At 42.9% G+C, this 24,601-nt stretch overlaps 1 protein-coding gene across 1 annotated transcript in view; it reads right to left on the bottom strand.

The window, feature by feature from the left end:
* Window positions 1–662: 662 nt before the first annotated feature.
* PIANP (PILR alpha associated neural protein) overlaps window positions 663–24,601 on the bottom strand; it is a 49,632-nt gene continuing 25,693 nt past the window's right edge. Inside the window, exons 2-6 of the mRNA XM_070935350.1 lie at window positions 12,382–12,449; window positions 10,900–11,471; window positions 10,527–10,608; window positions 4,949–5,176; window positions 663–684 (exon numbers count right to left, since the gene is read on the bottom strand). Of these exons, the coding sequence (XP_070791451.1) occupies window positions 663–684; window positions 4,949–5,176; window positions 10,527–10,608; window positions 10,900–11,471; window positions 12,382–12,398 (921 nt within the window). The 5' untranslated portion in view covers window positions 12,399–12,449. The remainder of the gene's footprint in view (window positions 685–4,948; window positions 5,177–10,526; window positions 10,609–10,899; window positions 11,472–12,381; window positions 12,450–24,601) is intronic.

The following is a 24,601-nucleotide window of genomic DNA, read 5'->3' as shown; positions in this document are numbered from 1 at the left end:
AGAAAAGGTTAATCTGAAAACCACCATAGGAAATTGAGTGTGGTATATGTTTGTTACTGACTCTTTGTATCTAGTTCCCCTTCATCGTACTTTCGTTTCCTATATAGTATGTTGATTCCCATAACCCAATAAGATCTGCATCATCACCCCACCCCAAATGATATTAAGAACTGCCCTTTTGGAAGACCCATCAGATCACACGAAGGGGAAGAGAACAAAAGTTGGGAAGGAAGGGAAGACACACAGCATCCTGCCTCTTGGTATCAAGCATGCTTACTAATAAATATCTGTATGCAACTGTTTGTGTCAAGATACAAGGGAGACATGTTAAAATTATTATGATACTAGTAGCTTTCATCCACTTGTTCCTCCCCCGGGCTTTGTTGGCATGACATTGCCCTAATCACCGTGCACCATGGGGCTTTTGAAAGCCCAGCCTGGCAGGTTGCACCTGAGCTCATCCTTGTTTCTGTCGGGTCTGCAGTGATGATGGAAGGACGTGACACAAAGGGATCCACAATAGCTCTTCTGTTGCACCAGAAGTGGCATTGCAGGAAGATGGGACTAAAGAAAGGGCTGCCGCTTCTGTGGGACTCCCTCGAAGATTCAGCATCTGAGCTCATTACAAGGACATCAAGCCTTATTCCTTCTAGTGCATTCAGTCACAAGTTCACCAGTGGAATCCTGGGGGAGACAGAAGTAGAAATGGAGTGGGAGAAAATTAGAGACATAAATAAAAAGTATTCCCAGATCTTAGATGGTAAGAATAGATTGGCTTTATCTGCTCTCTTGCAATGCTAACATAGCCTGGATGAGATTATTCTTAAAGCCTTCTTAGTTCTCTATAAAAAGGGGTAGCATGTAACTCATTACACTATGCCAAAATGATAAATTTTAGGAATGTTGACAGTATTTCCATCAACTACTACATTTAAATAAATTTACATTATCCAACATTCTGTTCATGCTTTCTCATTGCTGTATCCTATTGTTTCCCATTTGTTGGAGGAAGCCCCTATAGATAGGGATATTCAGAAAAAAGAAGGATATAAAACAAGGAGAGAGCCCTCTCATGGAGATGGGGCACAGTCCTGTCTACTCATGTTATTCCCAACTATTCCCAAAGAACCCAGCACACCATACAGGGCAGTGGTGGGATTCAAATTTTTTTACTACTGGTTCTGTGGGCGTATCTTGGTAGGCATGGCATGGCTTGGTGGGCGTGGCAGGGGAAGGATGCTGTAAAATCTCCATTCCCTCCCTTATCCAGGGAAGGTTACTGCAAAATCCCCATTTCCTCCCAATCAGCTGGGATTCTAGAGGCAGAGAATAGATGGGGGCAGGGCCAGTCAGAGGTGGTGTTTACTGGTTCTCTGAACTACTCAAAATTTCCACTACTGGTTCTCCAGAACTGGTCAGAACCTGCAGAATACCATCTCTGATACAGGGCATCAGGATGGAGGGCTCTTTCCATTGATGACAATAGCAAGGAATGGAATATCCTGATTAGAGGAATGATTTCTGAGACACCAAGGAAGTGAAAAATCAAAACAAAACAGTAACATAGAAATGGGTGGTCAGAAGATCCTTTTATCAAAAATACTCGCTGATAATATGGATGTCTGCCTTTAACTCATGATTCTACAGGTAGTCCTTGACTTATGACCACAATTGATCCCAACATTTCCATTGCAAAGCAAGATAATTGCTAAGTGATTCCCCCCCATTTTACGACCTTTCTTGCCATAGTTGTTAAGTGAATCTGGCTTCCCCATTGACTTTGCTTGTGAGAAGATCACAAAAGGTGATCACGTGACCCTGGGACACTGCAGCCATCATAAATACATGGCATTTGTCAAGTGTCTGAATTTTGATCATGTGGCTACAGGGATGCTGCATAGTTGTGTGAAAAACAGTCACAAGTCACTTTTTTCAGTGCCATTGTAACTTCAAATAGTCACTAAATGAATGATTGTAACTCGTGGTCTATCTGTATTAATATTTGAATCTTGCTGATTAACTGTAATTTTTGATGGATACCCAGCTGCTGTTCTATATTTACTATATCCCCCGTTTCCCCCAAAATAAGACATCCCCTGATAATGAGCCAAATTGGGCTTTTGAGTGCATGGCAATAAGGCCAATGCTTATTTCAGGGTTCAGAAAAATATAAGACAGGGTCTTATTTTGGGAGAAACACGGTAGAACCAAGATCCCCATAGAAGTTGTCAAATGTATTACAGTATTAGTGATATTCACCTTCAATCACTTTTAGCCTGATATATATATTAGAGGTCTAAGTAATTTTGCTACTACCTATTTGCATGGTGGCAGTTAATATATGATTTGGCTTTGGGAACCCAACCCATGATACAGAAACCAATGCATTCTATTTATATACTATTATAAGTGGGGTGAGGGTGTGGGTTGGAAATGCAGTCAAGTAATGTAACTTTTGCTACCTCTGTGGCCTTGCCTGGCATTTTGGACTCTGCTTGTGATAGGAATAACAAAAAGTAGCGAGATTTCTCTTCCATTAATTGTAAAGGTCATAGTTGTTTTTAAGAGTTTTTTTTTTTGTTACTCCTTCTAGTAAGGACCATTTTTAGAAGTAGTAATATAAGTGTTCTGACCCAAACATGACAAGCCCTCTGACATGAACTCAAAAGATTCCTTTATTAGGAATGCCAGCAGTCCCGGCAAAAAGTTTATCTCGCAGGCTAATAAGTCTGACCGGCCGGAAGATGAATAGTTGTCTGCAACACCTATTCATCTCCGCCCCCTGCCTTTTATCCCCAGAGCTAGGGTGGGGCTTCGCTAGCAGCGGTGGCTCTTCCTTCCCCAGGATTGGCTCGCAGCTTTCCACTCTTCTTCTCTGCCTTTTGCGCAGCCGCGCGTCAGGCACTGGACCCAGCTGTTCTTCTTCTTCCTCAACCACCTCCCGACCTGGGGGCAATTGACTCTCCATCTGAGGGCTGGCGGATGACCAAGGCTCTGCCTCTGTCTCTCTCTCTGCCAGCTCCATTCCCTCTTCCCCCTTGGAGCTCCCAGGTTGCCCTGATGATGACCCTGACTCCCACGCCTCCTCCTCCTCCTCCTCCTCCTCCTCCTCCTCCTCCTCCTCCTCCTCCTCCTCCTCCTCCTCCTCCTCCTCCTCCTTTAATTCGGCTGCTGAAGGGGCCAGCGGCCCTCAGGCCACAACAATGAGACTACTGCTTTTCCTATATCAACAATGGGACCTGACACTTCCAGCACCCTTTATCATTGCCAACTTGTGTAAGGCTGCTGTAAACTATAGTTCATCAGTATCCAAGGACATGGCCTATCCCAAGCCTAGCACAGCGAGGCATTATTTCAGGACCATTTGAAAAGTGAGAGGAAAGAGAAGAAGAGGGCCACCATCCACTATGTAGGTAGGCTCAGTTACAGTGGCAGTGAGCACTGTTGGAAGACCTGAAAGGCTAAATTAGGGGTAGAATCTTAATGAAGAAAATGTATATGGCTGCTAAGAGTCAGCAGCAACATAATCAATCAATTGCTTTTCAATTATTTTCCTTGAGGTTTCTGAAGTCTTTGTATCCCTATTTTTGGTTTATACCTACAGGACTGAAAGTTATACAAATACAAAACTAGAAAGTCAAACTTCCCTCTCCCCTAATTCTTGAAGAGATATTTGCTAATGTTTTATAACAAAAATAAAACCAGAACACAGCGACAAAGCATAGTACGTACAGATTAAACAACTGAAGCTCTCAATCTACAACTTGTCCTCTCTAGGGCATAGTTTTTCAACCTCAGGGTTCTGTGAGACACTGGGGGTGGGTGGGAAATATCTCTCAAGTGCAGCCAATTATCCACCAGTAGACTGTTGCCTTTTGATCAAGGTTTCTGGCGTTTCTTTTTCTAACGAACAGGTTCCACAGCCTAAAATAGTTTGAAAAATCCTGCTGTAGGGATATTACTCCTAGTCTTTTTTTTATTACCTTCTGAGGACAAATACTGCTACCACAGAGATGTCTGTGTAAAATTTAAAAAACATTTAGTATCATGGAATGGAGGAGGAATTTTTACTACTGATCACTTTTCATACCACTTGAAAAAAGCCATAGCATAGATCAGGGGTGTCAAACTGGATTTCTTTGAGGACCAGATGAACATTATAGCTCTTCTCTGTGGGCTGGCTTGGAGGGGGGGCATTTTTGTAGCCGGTTTTCAGCCTGGACAGGCTCCTGCAGCACTTTGCCCGCCAAAACAGGACGTGTAGGTCCCTCCGTGCCCCATTCTGGCCGGCAAAGGGCTTCAGGATGCTGTCCAGGCTGAAAATAGGCCGTGTGGGGACTGCGCACAACCTCCTCCATGCCCTGTTTTGGCTGCCAGAGGCACCGTGGCCCAATCTGTTGCTATTTCCAGGCCGGTCCCACGGGCCAGATTTAAGCACCCCAAGGGGCTGGATACAGTCCACAGGCCTTGAGTTTGACACCCCTGGCGTAGATAAGTTCTACTGAAAAGTAGAACTGCTTATCTTCCAAGGAACAAAAGCTGGAGGTGGGGGAGAACAAGAATAGATAAAAATGTTTATGTATTTTGAAAAGAATGAATGAAATTAGCATATTCCCCATGATAGTCTTTAGAATTGCGTTATAAAATTGACAAGAATTTTACAAAGTCACTCTCCATTTAGAAGAGAGTCCCTTTTCCATTGGTTTCTTCCAAACACCGTGTCTGAGAAAACTTAGAGTATAAACATTAAGAGGAAACAAAACCAGCACCGAAATGTAGAATCCATTTTGACATGTGGCTCAAATAGAGGTTCGTTAGCCCTGCACACAAAATCAACTGCTCACATACTTCTGGGTTTGTTTGGTTTTTTTGCTTTGATTTTCACTTGTTTTCCCTCTTCTTCTTCTGCCAAAAGCAACATCCAATTATTGTCCATGCTGTTTCTTACCTGTTGAGCTGGAAGGCACTGGACTTCCCTAGACCCTCCAGCTTCTCCAAGCCTTCCAGTACTTGTCCACTTTCCACCATCTCTGGCGTAGGAACTTGTGAATCGCTGTAGGGCCCCAGGATGCTGACAGTGGCAGGTGACAGGTCTGTTAAAGGCTGCTGGCTCTCCTGCTGCTGCAATTCGCTTTGCTGACTAGAATGGTGACGGCGCTTTTGATTCCGGTCCCAACTAAGGTAGGTGGAGAAGAGGGTTACCATCAAAGCAGCATCCACAGATAACCTCCAGGGAGTCATTCATTGCTTAGGCATTCCACTATCTTCCTTCCATATGTTATAGCTTTTGCAAGGACATTATATTTTCCAATGTTCTAACTATTTTAATCAAACTATTAATTCAAACTATTAATCAAACTAATAGTAATCAAATTATTGATTACTGGGAAAATAAAAAGGCCGTTTGTATAGCTGACAGAGAACCTGTCCTCTTTTTGAATGCATCAATACTCAATCTCAGAGTGTTCCAATACAGGCTGCTGTTTGTAGAAGTTTAATGGGCATCCATTGAACCGTCCCTATGAAATGCACACCATGGTATGTGGGTCAAATTCAACAGAAAATGGCTATACAGGTAGTCCTCGACTTACAACAGTTTGTTTAGTGACTGTTCAAAGTTACAATGGCACTGAAAAAAATGACTTATGACTGTTTTTCACACTTACAACAGTTGCAGGATCCCCATGGTCACATTATCAAAATTTAGACTCTTGGCAACTGACTCATATTTATGATTGTTGTAGTATCCCAGGGTCATGTGATCACCTTTTGCGACCTTCTGACAAGCAACGTCAATGGGGATTCACTCAACAACCCTGTTACTAACTTAACTGCGGCGATTCACTTAATAACTGTTGCAAGAAAAGTCATAAAATGGGGCAAAACTCATTTAGCGTCTGCAATTTTGGGTGGTCATAAGTCGAGGACTACCTGCATTCTTCATTCCTTTTACTCATGACCAGAATTTGGTATACAGCAATTAAAGGAGTTTGTCTATTTCTTTACAACATATCTATCGTTTAGAAATATTTTTCATTAAAGCTCAGGCATTAGAGAGAGCTTTACCTGGGTTTTATTTTTTAATTCTTGTTTTTGTTAATCTTGTTAGTTTTATTTATATATTTGATTGTTTTTTATTGAACTGTACAGCATTTTACATATTTGGAACAGAAAAACAAATAATGAATTTCACCAACAGCAGCAATTTACAAGCGTAGCAATTTAGAACATAGAAACAGTGGTTTCTGCTTTTCTTTTAGGTATGGTGGACAAACCAATTGAAAAACAGTTTGCAATGCTATTTCTCTATATGTTGACCACTGCGAGGATTGTATATGCTAAGCATTGGAAAGAAGAATGGATTTTCAAAATGACTGAATTAGCAGAGATGGCAAAATTAACTGCCTTGATTAGAGACAATAGATTAGACAACTTTGTAAGAGACTGGAAAAAGTTTGTCGATTTTCTACATGTCAAAGACAATAACAGGTGGTTAATAGAGGGATTTGAAAATTAGTTTTATGTTTGGGGTAACCCGTTGACTGGTTATTTTTTAATATGTAGATTGTATTGGTCGATTTGATTGCTAGATAAATAGATTTCCACATCAGAGATATTTGTGTACCTAATACAGCATTTTTGTTAAATACAGATGGAGAAGTATATAATTATTTGTAGATCTGTTATATAAAGGGAGGAGAACATGTTATTTTTGGATGTATCTTTCAGCATTCAGCTGGGGTGGATTTTTTATGTTTAATGTTAGATTTAATTGATATTTGGATTTTTTTTTCTTTTTCATTTTTTTTGTACATAAGATCCTTTTTTTTTGTTATTGGTGTTTGGTTATTAGTGTTGTCAATCTGTTTTTTCTCCTGTTCTTCTGTTTTGTATTTTATCTTTGTTAATTAAAGAAGAATAAATATGTTAGAATTCATAGCTTAAAGTAATAAAATGTGTGCATTTACCACAAAGAAAGGAAACAGTGGTTCCCAAATTCATTTGGGAGGCTGAGATTTTTTTTTTTTTAAACACTGTACAACAAAAGTATATGAGTATTTCTAAAACTCTCTCAGGCTACTTCCTTAATGACAACAGTAACAGTAATATAGCAGAGATTGCTCCTTTCTCTGTAGAAAGTACATTATTATTTCATGGACCTCTTAATTATTTATTCTTCTCTCTCATCTGGAAATTTTGTGGTTCACCACTTTACACCACTATCCCCCAACTCCATTCCCTCTTATTTCATAAGAATAGTATCTTGTATATTTCCTGCTATCAGAGAAGGATTAAAATAAGCATAGCCAAGTGTCTTTAGTATGTAAAAATCCCTACAGAGAACTTCTCTTTGTCTACCTCAATTTTAGATTGCTACCTTTGTTTAAGCCTCACAAAATCTATGATGTAATTTAAACTGAAGGTAATTTCCTGATCAGCTTCAGGACTGAATGGGGAATTGAACTTGGGTTTCCTCTTAATCTAATACTTAAACCATACTAATCTTGGCAAATATCATATATTGCAGACATGGATGGATCTACCTACCTGCCTACCGATGAAACAGATTAGGAGGGCATTTTAGAGATTGCCGCCATTGAAAAAATAAATGATATGGATCCCTAAAACAATCTGGTTACTCTATTGTCAGGAATCCCAGAAAACATTACTTTTATCTGAGCCTGTAAATCAATCCTTGTATTCTGTCAGCAAGAACATATGCTCAGAATTACTAATCGTCAAATCTTTATGCTATAATTGCAAAATAAGTTTTCACTCACTTTGTAATAACTAAACGGCTTCATATTGCATCGTTGTTATGAAAAAAAAGGGCAACTTCTACTCAACACATGCTCCAAACCAGCAACCAACATCAGAGAGATCCACAGCCACTGAATAAACCTTTCCATCCGTATACCCAAATCCTTTATTTTCATTTCTATGTGTCAGGCAAAATCTGTCAATATCTCAGCAGCATTTTCTTGAAACTTTCAATCCTTGAGGCTACTGTATTGCCTGAAGGAACGCCTCGACTGGTTATCATGTGACACAGATGATCGTTAACACAATTGTCAAAGCTTCCAGATCATGTTTGTTTCCACGCCTAATGTAGCTAAGGCTGCCAATTTTAATTCTGATGTCAAGAGAACTGGGCCTAGAATTAGTGCTAGAAATGCAGGTGGTGGATTTTAACAGGAGCTGAGCTAGCAACAAAAGGTCTTTGTTGCTTCCCTGGGAACTGCTGCTGACTGATACTGTGCATTGTGTTGACACTTGCATTCTGGTGCAGGATAAGGAAGAAGGCAAGGAACTGATACAAAAGAATTACTCTGTTAGCTAGCCAGCCTGCACGCCCACCCATCTGCTTACTTTGAGCTTTATGAGCTTGGACAAAGCTAGTCACTAAGGAGGAAGATCACCCATGTAACCATAATCCTCAGTCCTGGGGCTGAACTCCACAACTTTACATGCTTGTTCCGATTACAAGGTGTGAAGAGACTGCTTCTGATTCCTGCAGTCCCACAAATGTGGGTTAGCAGCCCAAACATTCAGGAAAATAACAGGCCTGCTTGTTTCCCTTCCACTCCAATTGGTTCACAAAGCTCTATGGTTTAAATACTCTTCTAGTAGTGGATGAATTAAGTATTGTGTAGGTGACAGCAGATTCTCCTTTCCTCCTGTCTCCTAAGGGGGCGGATGAAAGAAGAATCAATTTTGTTTCTTATACATACTGGATCAGACGTGGGCAGTCCATGATTTACAAGACACATACAGCTTTAAAAGCATATTTTTGGAACCCCCAGATCCACATACAATTGCAGAGTGAAAATCAGCAGAGATCTGAAGCAGGTTTTCCACAATTTTTCTGGCAGGGAACTGAAATGTTGGTTAAGACTTAGAATATACAGTCAATCAAACTGCAAAAATAATATGCCAAACATACTCCAGAAAGAAAGAAAAGAAAAGAAAAATCCTGGTGCTGCCTATTTAGAAACATTTTGTTTCTCTTGGTGCCCAAAATAAAAGATACAGCTTCCAGCAGTGAAACATTTTATGTTGTACCACATAAACATTGCCTGCCTCTGTTCTACAGAGGGAAGATAACAGGTTTGAAGCAAAACTTTTAAAGCTACCTCTTCAAATAGTTCTTTGGCTTTTGAAACAAGGAAAAATAAAATATAAATTCACTGTATGCAAAAAGAAAAAAACTCTCTACAGTGGAGCTTGAATTATGGCAATGGAATAAAAGACTCCATCAACCCCTTACATGGTGACTTCCTTGGGAATACTTTGATGGCATTGGATCTGAGCACAGACCAAATATTTAAAGAAAAGTATACATTCCAACCCAATTGTCTCTTGATTTTACAATTGTATGGCAGATCCATCCAAGAGAAACCCAGTTCAATTTGTAGCCTTGTGTGTCTCCATTATATCAGTGAGCTGCTTATTTTTATGTTATAAATATATATTAAAAAAAAACTATATTTTTTCAACCAAAGCAGTCTGTTTTGCATATAATATTAAACCATATGGATAGCTTTGCACATCCCACTAAGCCAAAAACAGAAAAACCTCAACATTATGATCTAATGTTACATGTAAACTAGCTATAGCTTTTGAAAAGTGAACAAAAGCTACATGAAACTGAATTAGATATTTGGTTCATTTAGCTTATATTCTTTATGCAGACTGGCAGGGCCTCTCCAGAGTTTTAGCCATGTGTGTTCATGCACATACCAAATAACATTTTGCCCTCTGAATCTGGATCACTGCTCAGCCTTATTACGAACACAGGCATTGCCTTCACCCTAAGCTGAACATTGTAGGACACAGGAGGTTATTTTCATTATGTCGAATGAGATTGAAATCCACTCTTAACTAAGGAAAGACGCTAATCATTCACTACAACATAGCATATAATAATAAAGCCGTTTTATCATTTATTATATACTTCTACGGTAATAATCTATCAGGCAAAATATTTAGAATGAATCTATTAGGGTTTTATTCTGTACTTTGAAACCATACGGCATATAAATCCGATCCAAATATTCAGCAGAGAATTAGCTCATTTGTAGAAAACTGAAAAGAGAAAATGAAAAGCATCCATTGCTTTAAAGTTGCTGAGTTTGACCTTTAAATCTTCTCCATCCTAAACGCCGCTCACAGTAGTAAAGGGCGAGGCATTAGAGTAACTACTAACAATTCCTTTAGTTTGACAGAGCAGTGACCTGCCATTTGCAGCCTTAGGCGTATTATGGGCTTCATAATATACAAAATGTTTCCTGCTGGACAGCACTAACTTTATTCATACAGCCTGACTGCTTGTGAGATAATTAGGGCAACAAAATACACTTCCAAGGCAACTAAATGGATAATTGAAAAAATGACCTCCAAGGCATTGGAATTCATTATCTGCAATTATAGCCCATTCCCAGGACTATTGCCACATCCCATAATACTACTTTTGATTTCAGCAAAGGTCTGGAACAACTCTTTACACCTGTGTAGAATCTACTTACCAGAATTTGAGTATTATTCCCATGGCAACAAGGATAATAATGACAGAAATTGTAATGGTGACGTAAAGTTGGGGGTCCACACCTGGAACAGACAAAGGTTGTGGAGTCAGAAAAAAAGAAAAGAAAAGAAGTGGGACTAATTTTATGAGAAGAAGCACTAAATTTTAAGATCCTTTTAGGAAGGTCAACTATTTCCTAGATTGATTTCTGTACATCTGTAAACAGAGAGGCAAAAACCTAGCAGCCACAGAAGGCAGTTTTTGCTATGACAAAAATAGCCCCTGCCTAATTTCGGCTTGTTACTCAAGCTGTTAATTACACAGAATCATTAAAGCAGTTCCTAAAGGAGTAACGGAAAGCAACCGATGGTTACCTTCTCCCCGAGGTCCAAAGAGGAAGGGTGGTAGAGTGGCTGGGGTCTGACGCAGGTTGAGCCCTTCATTGTGTAACAGTGAGTGGGAATTGGGTTGTGCTGTTGCCATTCCGTTGGATGAAACAAAGGCGTAATCCAGAAGTGGAAAGCCTGGGTTGGCAGAGCTGGCATCCCCTCCCTCATCAACTGAGACTGTGGGACCCCAAACAATGGCCCAGGGGTACTGAGATGAGGAGGGACCATCCTCAAAGCCAGATGGGGTAGCAGGCCGAATCCCTTGGGCTTGACGCCTCAGCCGTATGGCATGGCGTTGGCCAGCCCCTTTGGAAACCATAGGGCGCAGCCGCAGTGAGGTAGAGTGAAATCCTGTTTTCTCCGTGGGCAGGTTCTTATCCCAGATGCAGAAAGATCTGGATGCTGTGGGGCTCCGGTGGCTGCACAATGGCCGGGCTGCCAGAAGACCACGGGTCCGAAGAGACCAGGCGCTGTGCAACGGAACTGCTGAGGCTAGGAGGAGGAGGAGCCAGAAGTGCAGCAAATGGAAGCAGGAGACCAGGGGGAACCTCCTATGGCTGTTGAGAAGAAAGAGAGATGTCCCTTATTCATTGGACCACTCCTTTTTCTGTGTTGCAAGATGGCTCTGTTTCAGCTAGTGGTTTTGTTCAGTTTCTGATTGCCTCATGAGATAACTAGGAGGAGCCGCATGTTAACAAGTAGAAAAGCAGAGAATGTCTCTGTTTGAATTTATTGCCTCAGACATGAATATGCCTTAGGTTCACCATGAAGGTGGAGCAGCAGCGTATTTCTCAACCAGAATTAAGTATCATTTTACCTTCTTCAATTAAGGCCATGCCTGGAAGGAGTTGCACGGTTAACAGTGAAGAGGAAAGATTTTGCTACCTTCCAGCTCAGATTCAATTATCCCTTCCTCTCTTTTTATAGAGATCCTTGTTTCAGTCTGTCTTAGAATTTCATGTCGTTCAGCGGGTACTGCCCTCTCCCCCCCACCCCAAGAAGTCTAGTGGTTGCATTCAGTTACCTGTGATGTCACTGAATATGATTTAAGGAGCATGGCTATATGTTCTTCCCTTCTTAATGGACCACCACTTTGGTGAAGAAATCCTTATATCCTGGATTATCAATACTAAGCCAGAATCTCCTCCTCTGAGTGTAATGGGAAACTTGTGCTTAATACATTGCAGGTTGAAAGAGGAAAGGGAGGAGCCTTATTTTGTGAAACTGCAACCTATTCAACCACTGATTCCTAAGCGTCTTCATTCTTAGTTGAGCCACTCCTTCACCCATTCCCGGTGCCAACAGAATAGGCTTTTTATAGCACCTGAAGTTACTGGTGCTATGTGTTTAATCCCACCGCTTTCTGATCCTGCAGCTGTTAGATTAGCCTTTTCAAAACAGTCCCTTAGATGCCGTGGTTGGGCTCTCATTGCTATCCTACATTCTAAAATAATACTATGGACTTACCAGAAACTAGTTTCCATAGCTAGAGGCAACAGTTTTTCCACAGGTGTAAATGAGTCTCATATTCTTCACTAAAACCAGGAATAAGAAAAAAAAGGGGGATAAATGTTAGATGTTATCTACACCAATACTTCCAAATCCATAGGCACTCTCATGGGTCTTTCCTCTTTTGCATCTGACTGCAGCACAAATATGTAACAGTAACAGTATAACAAAGTTGGAAGGGGCTTTGGAGGTCTTCTATTACAACCCCAGACAAGGGGCTTCTAATCTCTTCTTTAAAACCTCCAGTGGTGGAGCACCCACAATTTCTGAAGGCAAGCCGTTCTACTGATTAACTGTTCTCACTGTCAGGAAACTTCTCCTTGATTTCTAGGTTGGGCCTCTCTTCGATAAGCTTCCGTTACTTCTTGGCTTGCCCTCAGATGCTTTGGAGAATAGCTTGGCCCCTCCTCTCTGTGTCAGTCCCTTAAATATTGGAACACTACTAACAGGTCACCCCTAGTCCTTCTCTTTGTTTGACTAGACATAGACAGATATTATTTATGATATTCATTAGACTAGACATGCCCTGGCAACTTTTTTTTCCTGTTATATCTTCATGATATTGATTTTTTTTTGACCCAAGACTAGAATAGGGGCTATCTTAAGCCACGCATGGTAGTATCAATGTTAAAGCTGAGTTTTCTGTTTTACACCAAAATCAGTTTCCCGGTGAATATAATTCAATAGACTCCTACTCCGAGTACAGTCAGGTGATCCTTGCACTCATTGGCCACTGTAGCCTGATGTGGGCATGCCTCTCCCTCCTGCTTTAATTCCAAAGAGCTAGTACTTTCAAGCCAGGTCCTTCCCATATATCAGCAAGCCTCCAAGGTGATTCCTGCTTTAGAGACTTAACAGCTGACCGATAGTAATGGTAGGAGGGATACGCATGGTGAACTTCGGGAGGAGAAGAGAGAGAAATAAATGGCCTTAACTCTGCTGGTTCATAGCATAATCTTCCTAGTGCCTGTCAGATGTTGCTTTTGAACATTGATTTAATACACTCCTGGAATAAAAATGACCGCATTTCTGGAATGAGTTTGATTATCAGTTGATGTTAGTGTCCTACTGGAAAAGTACTAACCTGTGTTTTCTAAAAGAATTTTAATCTCATTTTCAGGAAGAGTGCTAAGCCCATGAGATCAGCTGATGGTTGGGTTCCCCTTGAATACACCCATGCAAAATATGGAGCAGCAAAACTAGAGTGAGGTCTGAGTGATGGCTAAACATGCCATCTTAGCCATCTGCCAAAATTTGTCTCCTGCCCAACTCTCAGCCCATTCCCTTGAGGTAAATGTTATGCAGGAAAAAAGACAAGTTATTGTGGAGGAATCCTCCAATATTTCCCTGTAGTGTCCCCTGTATGGCATAAATAAAACAATCCCCATTTCTCACACCATGGCTGGGGCAGGGTAGGTTTGCCAGGTGAGGTAGCAAATATTAAGTCAGTTTAGCTTTCTGCAAGGTCAGTGCTTGATAGAATCCAAATTTGGTAGTGAGCAGGAACCTTATGATTATAGAGTGATTCTAAACTTCCTACATTTTCCAGTTATTCTTTCAACTGTTACGAAGATACAAGGTACTAAAAACGTACATAGGCTATTGCTTCATACATAGAGCAAACTTGACCTAAGTTTCCCATTTTGTGCATATGTTTGCACTCATAAAAATGAGGAAAAAATGAGTATGTGAAAACCTCACTATCATTAACATTACCCATTGCTGCTTCTGAGATTGAAAAAATAAATGTATTGTCATGGATTTTTTAGCGCTTAAAAACTTAACAGTTCATCCATGTATTTATAGTATGAAATGTGTAATCCACTTCATATAAAGAGCCATTTTAATTCTGCATGCAGACAAGACAAGGAATAAGAATAAATTTAGAATGATAAACACAGGAGATTGTGAAAGGGAATGAATCAGCAAGAAAAGATTCCAAGCCTGTTTAAGAATTTAGAGAAAAAAATGTGCCCATAAAATATTTAGTATTTACTTTCTGGTTGGCTAAAATGCTTTTCAACATTCCTTTTTGCCTTTTTCATAGTTTCCTGCTACACATAAAATGCAAGTGGATTATATGTTCTGACTTGTATTTTGAACTATTGTTCATGTAGACTAACATGATATTAGACAATAGTCTCAAATTTCAGAATTCCATAACTGTTCAGTCTTTTATAGCCTGTGCCTTCTGGATAATCTCAGATATAGTTTATCTGGCCATAGAAAATACTGGATATTACAAGCTTGTAGGTCTTTTCAAAGACTAAGATACTTTTCCAAAGCCTCTTCTCTCTAGGCTGCCTTACCCCACCTGTTGCTGCTCTTCAGTATGCCTAATTTCAGCTCCTACAATCTCTAGTCAGCACATCTGAGAATTATGCTGCCTTGGGATTATGGGAGTTGGAGGCTAACAGATTTGGAGGGCAGCAGATTGAGGAAATTGGCTTTGTGCACTAGACAATTGTATGGTTGATACATAATTTACACACTGAACTTAGATTGAAAATCACTATAGGTAGTCCTCAATTTATGACCACATTTGAACCCAAAATTTCTGTTGCTGAGTGAGACAGTTGTTAAGTGAGTTCTGCTTCATTTTACAACATTTTTTGCCACAGTTGTTAAATTAGTCACCTGGTTGTTAAGTGAATCTGGGTTCCCCATTGACTTTGCTGGTCAAAAGGTCACAAAAAGTGATCACATGACCCTGGGACACTGCAACTGTCATAAATATGAGTCAGTTGCCAAGCATCTGAATTTTGATCATATCATCATGGGGATGTGGCAATGGTCGTGAGTGTGACAAATGGTCATAAGCAGTGATGGGATTCAGCCAGTTCGCACCACTTTGGGAGAACCGGTTGTTTACTTTCTGAGCAATTTGGAAAACTGGTTGTTGGAAGAAATCATTAGGGCAGAGAACCGGTTGTTAAATTACTTGAATCCCACCACTGGTCATAAGTCACTTGTTTCAGTGCCATTGTAACTTTGAATGGTCATTAAATGAACTGTTGCAAGTCGAGGGCTACAATGCTCAGCTGGGGCAACACAGACAATTTGGGATGTCCATTATTTTTTAAAAAATATCCTAGGATCCACAGTCATAGCCAGATGCAAAATAGTAGCTTATATGGGAGGCCAAATGTTAAAATGAAGGAGCTGCTGGAGTCCAAGCTTATGTACTCCAAAAATCAATTCACACACAAATCTGTTCCTGATTCTTGTCCTCCCATTTATTTTTCTGTATGTGTGTATAGATACATTGTATGTACTTTCTAGTTGGCTGGATGCAGCAATGGCTTATTGGATTGCAGCGTACTTTAAGATCCTAATTTGTGTACAATATCATGGGCACACGTTGAGATAAGCTGGCTTTGGCTGCTTCTGTGCCATACTGTCCAAATTTGTCCACATTGTTCTTACTATTAACAGGGGATGCTGCATGTAACATGACTAAGGCTCTAACCCAATCTACTCATCTTGCTAAAAAAAAAACATTATTTGAACCCTCTGATTGATCAAAACCATTTATGGGATATTAAGGAATACCTTAATTCGAAACTGAGAGAAGATCAGTAAAAAATACTATATTAAAACACCATGCTAGATACAGTCAGGTCCATAAATATTGGGACATCGACACAATTCTAACATCTTTGGCTCTATTCACCACCACAATGGAGTTGGAATGAAACAAACACAATGTGCGTTAACTGCAGACTGTCAGCTTTAATTTGAGGGTATGTACATCCAACTCAGGTGAACGGTGTACGACTTACAGCAGTTTGCATATGTGCCTCCCACTTATTAAGGGACCAAAAGTAATGGGACAGAATAATAATCATAAATCAAACTTTCCCTTCTTAATACTTGGTTGAAAATCCTTTGCAGTCAATCACAGCCTGAAGTCTGGAACACATAGACATCACCAGACGCTGGGTTTCATCCCTGGTGATGCTCTGCCAGGCCTCTACTGCAACTGTCTTCAGTTCCTGCTTGTTCTTGGGGCATTTTCCCTTCAGTTTTGTCTTCAGCAAGTGAAATGCATGCTCAATGGGATTCAGGTCAGGTGATTGACTTGGCCATTGCATAACATTCCACTTCTGTCCCTTCAAAAACTCTTTGGTTGCTTTTGCAGTATGCTTTGGGTCATTGTCCATCTGCACTGTGAAGCACCGTCCAATGAGTTCTGCAGCATTTGGCTGAATGTGAGCAGATAATATTGCCCGAAACACTTCAGAATTCATCCTGCTGCTTTTGTCAGCAGTCACATCATCAATAAATACAAGAGAACCAGTTCCATTGGCAGCCATACATGCCCACGCCGTGACACTACCACCACCATGCTTCACTGATGAGATGGTATGCTTAAAATCATGAGCAGTTCCTTTCCTTCTCCATACTCTTCTCTTCCCATCACTCTGGTAAAAGTTGATCTTGGTCTCATCTGTCCATAGGATCTTGTTCCAGAACTGTGAAGGCTTTGTTAGATATTGTTTGGCAAACTCTAATCTGGCCTTCCTGTTTTTGAGGCTCACCAATGGTTTACATCTTGTGGTGAACCCTCTGTATTCACTCTGGTAAAGTCTTCTCTTGACTGTTGACTTTGACACACATACACCTACCTCCTGGAGAGTGTTCTTGATCTGGCCAACTATTGTGAAGGGTGTTTTCTTCACCAGGGAAAGAATTCTTCGGTCATCCACCACACTTGTTTTCCATGGTCTCCCAGGTCTTTTGGTGTTGCTGAGCTCACCGGTGCATTCCTTCTTTTTGAGAATGTTTCAAACAGTTGTTTTGGCCACGCCTAATGTTCTTGCTATCTCTCTGATGGGTTTGTTTTGTTTCTTCAGCCTAATGATGGCTTGCTTCACTGATAGTGACAGCTCTTTGGATCTCATCTTGAGATCGCATGCCTCAAGATGGCGACGCCCGTCTAGATCGCGTTTAGAGATGGGCGGCTCGTGGACTGGCAGGGGTCTTCTGGGGCTGCCATGAACATCGGCAACCCCGTTTCCAGTTTGAGGACTCTCTCCCCAGCCTGATGAGGGCTTTTTCGCCCTCCGGAACCTCGTGGCTGGGGAGAAGTGAGCGGAAGACGGCGCGGCTGTAAGAACGCCGAGGCTGAACGCTGACAGCCCGGCTGCATTGGCTCCGCCGTTTTTTTTCCCCCTGTTTTCTCCCTGTTTGACCGAGGCGGCGGCTGCTAGAGCGGTGGCGGCGGCGGCGGCGGTGGTGATGCCCCTTTATCCAGCGAGCTCCCCCCCTGACCCTGGATGCCCCTGGGAGTTTCTTTTGGATGTTCCGGGGGCGCTGGGGAACGCTGGGAGCTCGGGTGTGGCCGGCGCCAAGGACAACGCTGTGGCAATGGCGGCTGCTGCATGGCAATCCAGGTCGAGGGCGGTGGTGGCTGATGATGGTGCTGGAGAGCTGGAGAGCTGCTGGCGTTGGAGGAGAGGAGAGGAACATCAAGCCTCGACATTGAAATGGGGGAGTTGAACCCCATTGTGCTCAGGGGTTGAAGGATACATGGCTAACGTTAAAGGTTGTGTGGAAAGACCTGGGGTTGGAGAGGCTGGTGGACGGCTCAAGTATTGGGTCGCTATGGATGGCCTCCCCCCCTCCCTTTTTAGGCCCTGTTATCGGCCTATCGGCCAATGTGGACTTTCTTCCCCAGAGCTTGGGACCTGGCTCTGTCTTTCGTCCTGTCTCCTGGCTGTATGGAGGACAAGGCAGTTATGGGAGGATGGATGGAGCCAGTTCCAGACTACGTTCGCCACGGACGGGACTCATCTTTTCAGGGCCAGGAACGCCAAACCACCGTGAGAGGGTGGTTTGGACTTTTTCTGACTCTTTCCATCTTGCCTGATTAGGATGGCCAACCACCGTGAGAGGGTGGTTGGATAGTTCCCCTCAACTGGACTGAACGTGAGGACTCCTACCCATTACCGTGAGAGGGTAATGGTGACTCTTCCGATCATCTTAGTCTTGCTTCCTGGACATTTGAAACCATCATTATCGACCCCTAGGCCATGTCTAGGCCAAACTTGTATTATTTTGTATTTGCCAAACTTGTATTATCACTCTAGTGTTAAAATGTATTCTAGGGCAAAGCTTCTTGTGCTGCGAGATTCCCCCCTCTCGCAGGCCTGGCCCTCTATGTTATCGAGGGCCCACCTTAATGACGGATCTTGGGACCCCGAGAGGTGGCATGTCGCAAAAAGGGGATTGAGGGGTTTTTTAAAGACTTTTTTAATTAGACTTTTAAGGGGTTCTGAGGGTGGGGGAGGTTATGTGGGTTTGGGGGAAAACCCACGGGGGTTGGAGACTAGTCCGGCTGCTATTAATGGTGCCGTAGGGGGTACGGACTCTGGGGGAAAGGGGACTGTTAGAATGCCCTCTAGTGAGGGCTTCTCTATTAACACGCTGAGTGGGAGGGGCAGGTATGGCGGGAGCAGGGGGCCATATCATGTGGTGGGGGCACGTGCTCGCTATCTCCGAGCGATTGCGTGCCCCGGTCCCCTTAGCTCTTCCCATTCCCCAGGCTGCTTAGAGTCTCAGCGCCCGAGTCTCCGGCTGATGTTATGTAATGCCAGGTCCGTAGTAAATAAAGCCCCCCTCATTTGTGATCTTATTCAGGAGGGGGGAGCGGACCTGGCAGGCATCACGGAGACCTGGTTGGGCCATGAGGGGGGAGTTCCCCTCGTGGAGATGTGCCCATCAGGCTTCCGTGCATTTCATCAGCCGAGAGCTCAGGGCAGGGGCGGGGGGGGTGGCGGTCATTTTAAAAGAGGGTCTTGATCCGAGGGAGACCACTGTACCTCAGATAGCCGGATGTGAGTCCCTTTTTGTGAAGTGGGGTCGTGGGGTGCAGATGGGTCTGTTGATCACGTACCTGGCTCCCTGCCACGTGGCAACGACCCTGCCCGAACTCCTCAATGTTATAGCCGAGGTGGCGGCTGATACCCCCAGACTTGTGGTCATGGGGGATTTCAACCTGCCATCCATCGGTGAGACATCTGAGGTAGCTCGGGAGTTCATGGCTTCCATGACGGCCATGGACCTGACCCAAGTAATTCACGGCCCTACTCATATGGGGGGACACACTCTGGACTTAGTTTTCATCTCTGGTCAGTGGTTGAGTGGCCTTGATATAGGGGATGTAGATATTGAACCCTTGTCATGGTCTGACCACTTGCTCCTTCGACTAGACTTTCTGACCGCCGTACCCCGTCGCAGGGAGGTGGAACCGACCAGGTGGTTCCGCCCCAGGCGCCTGATGGACCCTGATAGGTTCCAGATGGAGCTTGGGCCATTTCCTGAGACTCTAGCTCACGACTCGGCTGATGACCTGGTGGCCGCCTGGGATAGTGCGGCTGCCGGGGCTTTGGACCGGGTCGTGCCTTTGCGGCCTCTGACCCGGCACCGAACTCACTTAGCTCCTTGGTTCTCTGAGGAGCTGAGGGAGATGAAGCGCCGGAAAAGACGCCTAGAGAGCGGTTGGAGGGCCAGTCGTTCCGAGTCTGACTTGACACTGGTAAGGTCTCATATTAAGACCTACCTAGTGGCGATAAAAGCGGCGAAATCTAGTTATTTTGCCGCTCTTATCGCGTCATCAGATAACCGCCCAGCCGCCCTGTTTAGGGTGACCCGCTCCCTCCTCCATCTGGGAGCGCGGGAGGACCCCTTGCAGGGCCGAGCTGAGGATTTTGTACAGTATCTGGATGATAAAATAACTCAGATTCGGGAAGACTTGGCCGCCGACTGGGTTAGTTCAGACGAGATGACTGAGGCAGGCCTTGAGAGTGTTATCTGGGAGGAGTTCGATCCTGTGGCTCCCGAGGACATGGACAGGATCTTGGGGCGGCTGAACGCAACCACATGTTTATTGGACCCGTGTCCCTCCTGGTTGGTGCTGGCTTCCCGGGAGGTTACACGAGGCTGGCTCCAGGGGATTATTAACGCTTCTTTGAGTGAGGGTGTCCTGCCGCCTGCCTTGAAAGAGGCGGTGGTGAGGCCTCTCCTCAAGAAGCCATCCCTGGATCCGGCTGTTTTGGCTAACTATCGTCCAGTCTCCAACCTTCGCTTTATTGCGAAGGTTGTTGAGAGTGTGGTGGCGCGACAGCTTCCCCAGTACCTGGATGAAGCTGTCTATCTGGATCCGCTCCAGTCCGGCTTCAGACCTGGGTACAGCACGGAAACGGCATTGGTCGCATTGGTGGATGATCTCTGGAGGGCCCGGGATAGGGGTTCTTCCTCTATCCTGGTCCTATTAGACCTCTCAGCGGCTTTTGATACCATCGACCATGGTATCATGTTGCGCCGGCTGGAGGGATTGGGAGTGGGGGGCACCGTTTTGCGGTGGTTCTCCTCCTATCTCTCCGACCGGTCGCAATCCGTGTTGACAGGGGGGCAGCGGTCGACCCCAAGGCGCCTTGTTTGTGGGGTGCCGCAAGGGTCGGTCCTCTCGCCCCTCCTGTTCAACATTTATGTGAAGCCGCTGGGTGAGATCATCCGTGGTTTTGGGGTGGAGTTCCATCAGTACGCTGATGATACTCAGCTGTACATTTCCACCCCAGACCATCCCAATGATGCCTTGGAAGTGATGTCCCAGTGCCTGGAGGCCGTGCGGGTCTGGATGGGGAGAAACAGGCTTCGACTCAACCCTTCCAAGACCGAGTGGCTGTGGCTGCCGGCGTCCCGGTATAGCCAGCTGACGCCATCGCTGGTTATTGGGGGCGAATCATTGGCCCCCACGGAGAGGGCCCGCAACTTGGGTGTCCTCCTGGATGCGCGGCTGTCTTTAGAAGGGCATATGACAGCCGTGGCCAGGGGGGCTTTTTGTCAGGTTCGCCTGATACGCCAGTTGCGCCCCTTTCTGGACCGGGACTCCCTACGCACGGTCACTCAAGCACTCGTCACTTCTCGTCTGGACTATTGTAACGCTCTCTACATGGGGCTCCCCTTGGGGTACACCCGGAGGCTCCAACTGGTGCAGAATGCGGCTGCGCGGGGGATTATGGGAGCGACGGGGCGCTCCCATGTGACTCCTCTCCTGCGCGAGCTGCATTGGCTTCCGGTGGACTTCCGGGTGCGCTTCAAGGTGTTGGTGATCACCTTTAAAGCGCTCCATGGCTTAGGGCCAGGGTACTTACGGGACCGCCTTCTGCCACCAATAGCCTCCCACCGGCCGGTTCGCTCCCACAGAGAGGGCCTCCTCAGGGTGCCGTCGGCCAGACAATGCCGGCTGACGACCCCCAGGAGGAGAGCCTTCTCTGTGGTGGCACCTACCCTATGGAACAATCTACCCCCAGAGATACGAGTGATCTCCGACCTTCGGATTTTTCGTCGGGCCCTAAAAACTCATTTTTTCCAGTTAGCCGGTCTGTCTTGATTTTAGGGTTAGTTTTTAAAATTTTAATATTGATTTTAATTGATAAGTTTTAAATTATGGGCCAAATTATAAATTATTTTAACTTTATTTTTAAACTGTGATGTTTTGTATAGATGTTTTTATCTTGGCTGTTCACCGCCCTGAGTCCGAAAGGAGAAGGGCAGTATAGAAATTTGAATAAATGAAATGAAATGAAATGAGAGTTGACAGCAACAGATTCCAAATGCAAATAGAACACTTGAAATGAACTCTCGGCCTTTTATCTGCACATTGTAATTGGGGTAATGAGGGAATATCACACACCTGGCCATGGAACAGCTGAGAAGCCAATTGTCCCATTACTTTTGGTCCCTTAACAAGTGGGAGGCACATATACAAACTGCTGTAAGTCCTACACCGTTCACCTGAGTTGGATGTACAAACCCTCAAATTAAAGCTGACAGTCTGCAGTTAACGCACATTGTGTTTGTTTCATTCCAACTCCATTGTGGTGGTGTATAGAGCCAAAGATGTTAGAATTGTGTCGATGTCCCAATATTTATGGACCTGACTGTATCACCTCTAGAAGCATTGACATATCCAAAATTATATAACCCTGTGAAAAAATTAATGTACAAAGATTTGCTGAATGCACGAGGAGAGCTAAAGCCAAAACAGGAGTTGAATTCCCAGGGATTACAATTGGATTGGTGGACCTATCTACAGATCCAATCAAAATATAAAAAAGACAGAGATAGGAAAGGTATAAATGTTGACTTGCAGGAGTTAGACAAAATCTTGATGGGCCAGGAAAAAGGCATGATTTCTAAAAGCTATAAACTGTTGATGAGGTTAGAGATTGGTGATGAGATAATAAAGGATACAATGATTGCCTGGGGGAAAAATTTTGGTTATTCAATTCATCTGGAAAAATGGCAAGAGCTTTGGTGGGGGAATATGAAGCTAGTAGTTTCTACGGCATACAAAGAAAATATTTACAAGATGCTATATAGATGGCATCTCTCCCCCGATAGATTGGCCAAAATGTTTACTGGACAGTCCGCTGAATGCTGGAAGTGTGGGTTTGAGCGTGGCACTTACTATCACCAATGGTGGGCGTGCCCAGAAGCAGTAAAATTTTGGGGAAAAATAAAAAAGTGGCTTAACGAGATCTTAAACCAAGAGATTGAATGGCGACAAGAGACATGCTTGCTCGGCTCCAAACCGGAAAATATTAAAAAAGATTCATGGTACCTTGCATTACACATTATCACAGCAGCGAGATTAACATATGCTCAATTCTGGAAAGATAAAAATACCCCATCAGAGGAAGCAATTATAAAGAAGATTTTGGATTGTGTGGAAGCAGATAAATTGACTAAAAAACTGAAAGATAGAGACCAAACACAAACATGTTTATCTTGGGAAAAACTATATATTTGGCTATCAAAGAGAAAATTATAACCCAAACCAAATTAGGAGTTGTATTTATTGAAAAATGTATATTATACAAGTAAAGTGAGGTTGGATAGACCTAATTGATTTACAAATGTAAATTAGGTTGTTCTGCCTCCCCCGGAATGTAACATAGATATATTGTACCGAATATTAAGTTATTAAGGTACTACTTATAGGCATGTATGTTATTTGTTTTGTTGTTCTGTTTGTCATTTATCTGGTGTGTTGTCTTCTTTTTTAATGATAAATGTAAATAAAGATTATTTTTTTAAAAAAAAAACCATTTATGGGAAGTGAAAGTCAATTCTAAGTGGCCCATGTGGTGATAAATATGGCACATGGTAGTTTGTGACTTATAAAGTCACAATGAAAGAAAAGAAAGAAAATTGAATACACTTGGTGTTTGAAAAATGCAGAGAAGGATATAATAGATACAATTGTTCTAAGTGGATATGAAAGTATGAAGTCATAGTTTGGTTATAATTGCAGGTTACAGTTCAGTGACTATGATAATAGAAGAACCTGGAATGGTTTTGGGGGGAAATTGTACAACATTCTAGATGGATGGAATTCAGGGGAAAAATATTTATTGTTACATGAATTGAACAACAGATGGGAATGAGGTGAGACAATAGAGAAAAATAATTCGGTCTTTTTGAGAATGAATGAAAATAGTGTTTGTTTGGCATCTGCTTAGAAAAATGTTTCAAATGCGTGATTTAAGCAAAAGATGATTCATGCTAAAAGTTTGGTTGATTTGGTTGTCTATACTGAAAGTCTGAGAACTAGTGAAGATACACCAACGATGAAACTTTTCTGAATGTGGAACAGACTTATTTTGGTAATATCATGACTTGATCTAGGGAAAAATGGATATGAAGGAAAAACAAGGAAGTAAAAGAAATTAGAGTGCAAACAGAATGACAAAGAATGAGTTTTGTGTAATATTAGAAGAAAACATTAATCATTCAACAGAATAAATGAATGAATGGAATACAAAGAAAGGATATGAAAGTTGCTAGAAACGGACCAAAAAAATTATGTTACAAAGTGCCAGACAAACGTGACATTTTATTAAAAGGAAATTTGACGGCCTCCTGAAAAGATGAAGTGAAAGAGGCTGTGGATGAGAAAAATGCATATAACAGAATCATCATAGCAAAAACAATAAATGATAGAGTGTATTATTATGTGTACAAATATAAAGATAGTTGCAAGGAATGTAATCAAAGTTCATTAGGAACTGTTAAGATTAAAATTGGCAAAGAAAATGAAGACTGCTTTTAATGGAAACAAAAGGTTTTCGGGGGGGGATTGAGTAAATATGGCAAAACAAGGAACCTC

The sequence above is a fragment of the Pituophis catenifer genome, unplaced genomic scaffold, assembly GCF_029215685.1.
Source record: "Pituophis catenifer annectens isolate HBS135680 unplaced genomic scaffold, rPitCat1.0.hap2 SCAF_2, whole genome shotgun sequence".
In the NCBI taxonomy this organism is placed as follows: domain Eukaryota; kingdom Metazoa; phylum Chordata; class Lepidosauria; order Squamata; family Colubridae; genus Pituophis; species Pituophis catenifer.
This window is presented reverse-complemented; position numbering and strand designations above follow the sequence as displayed.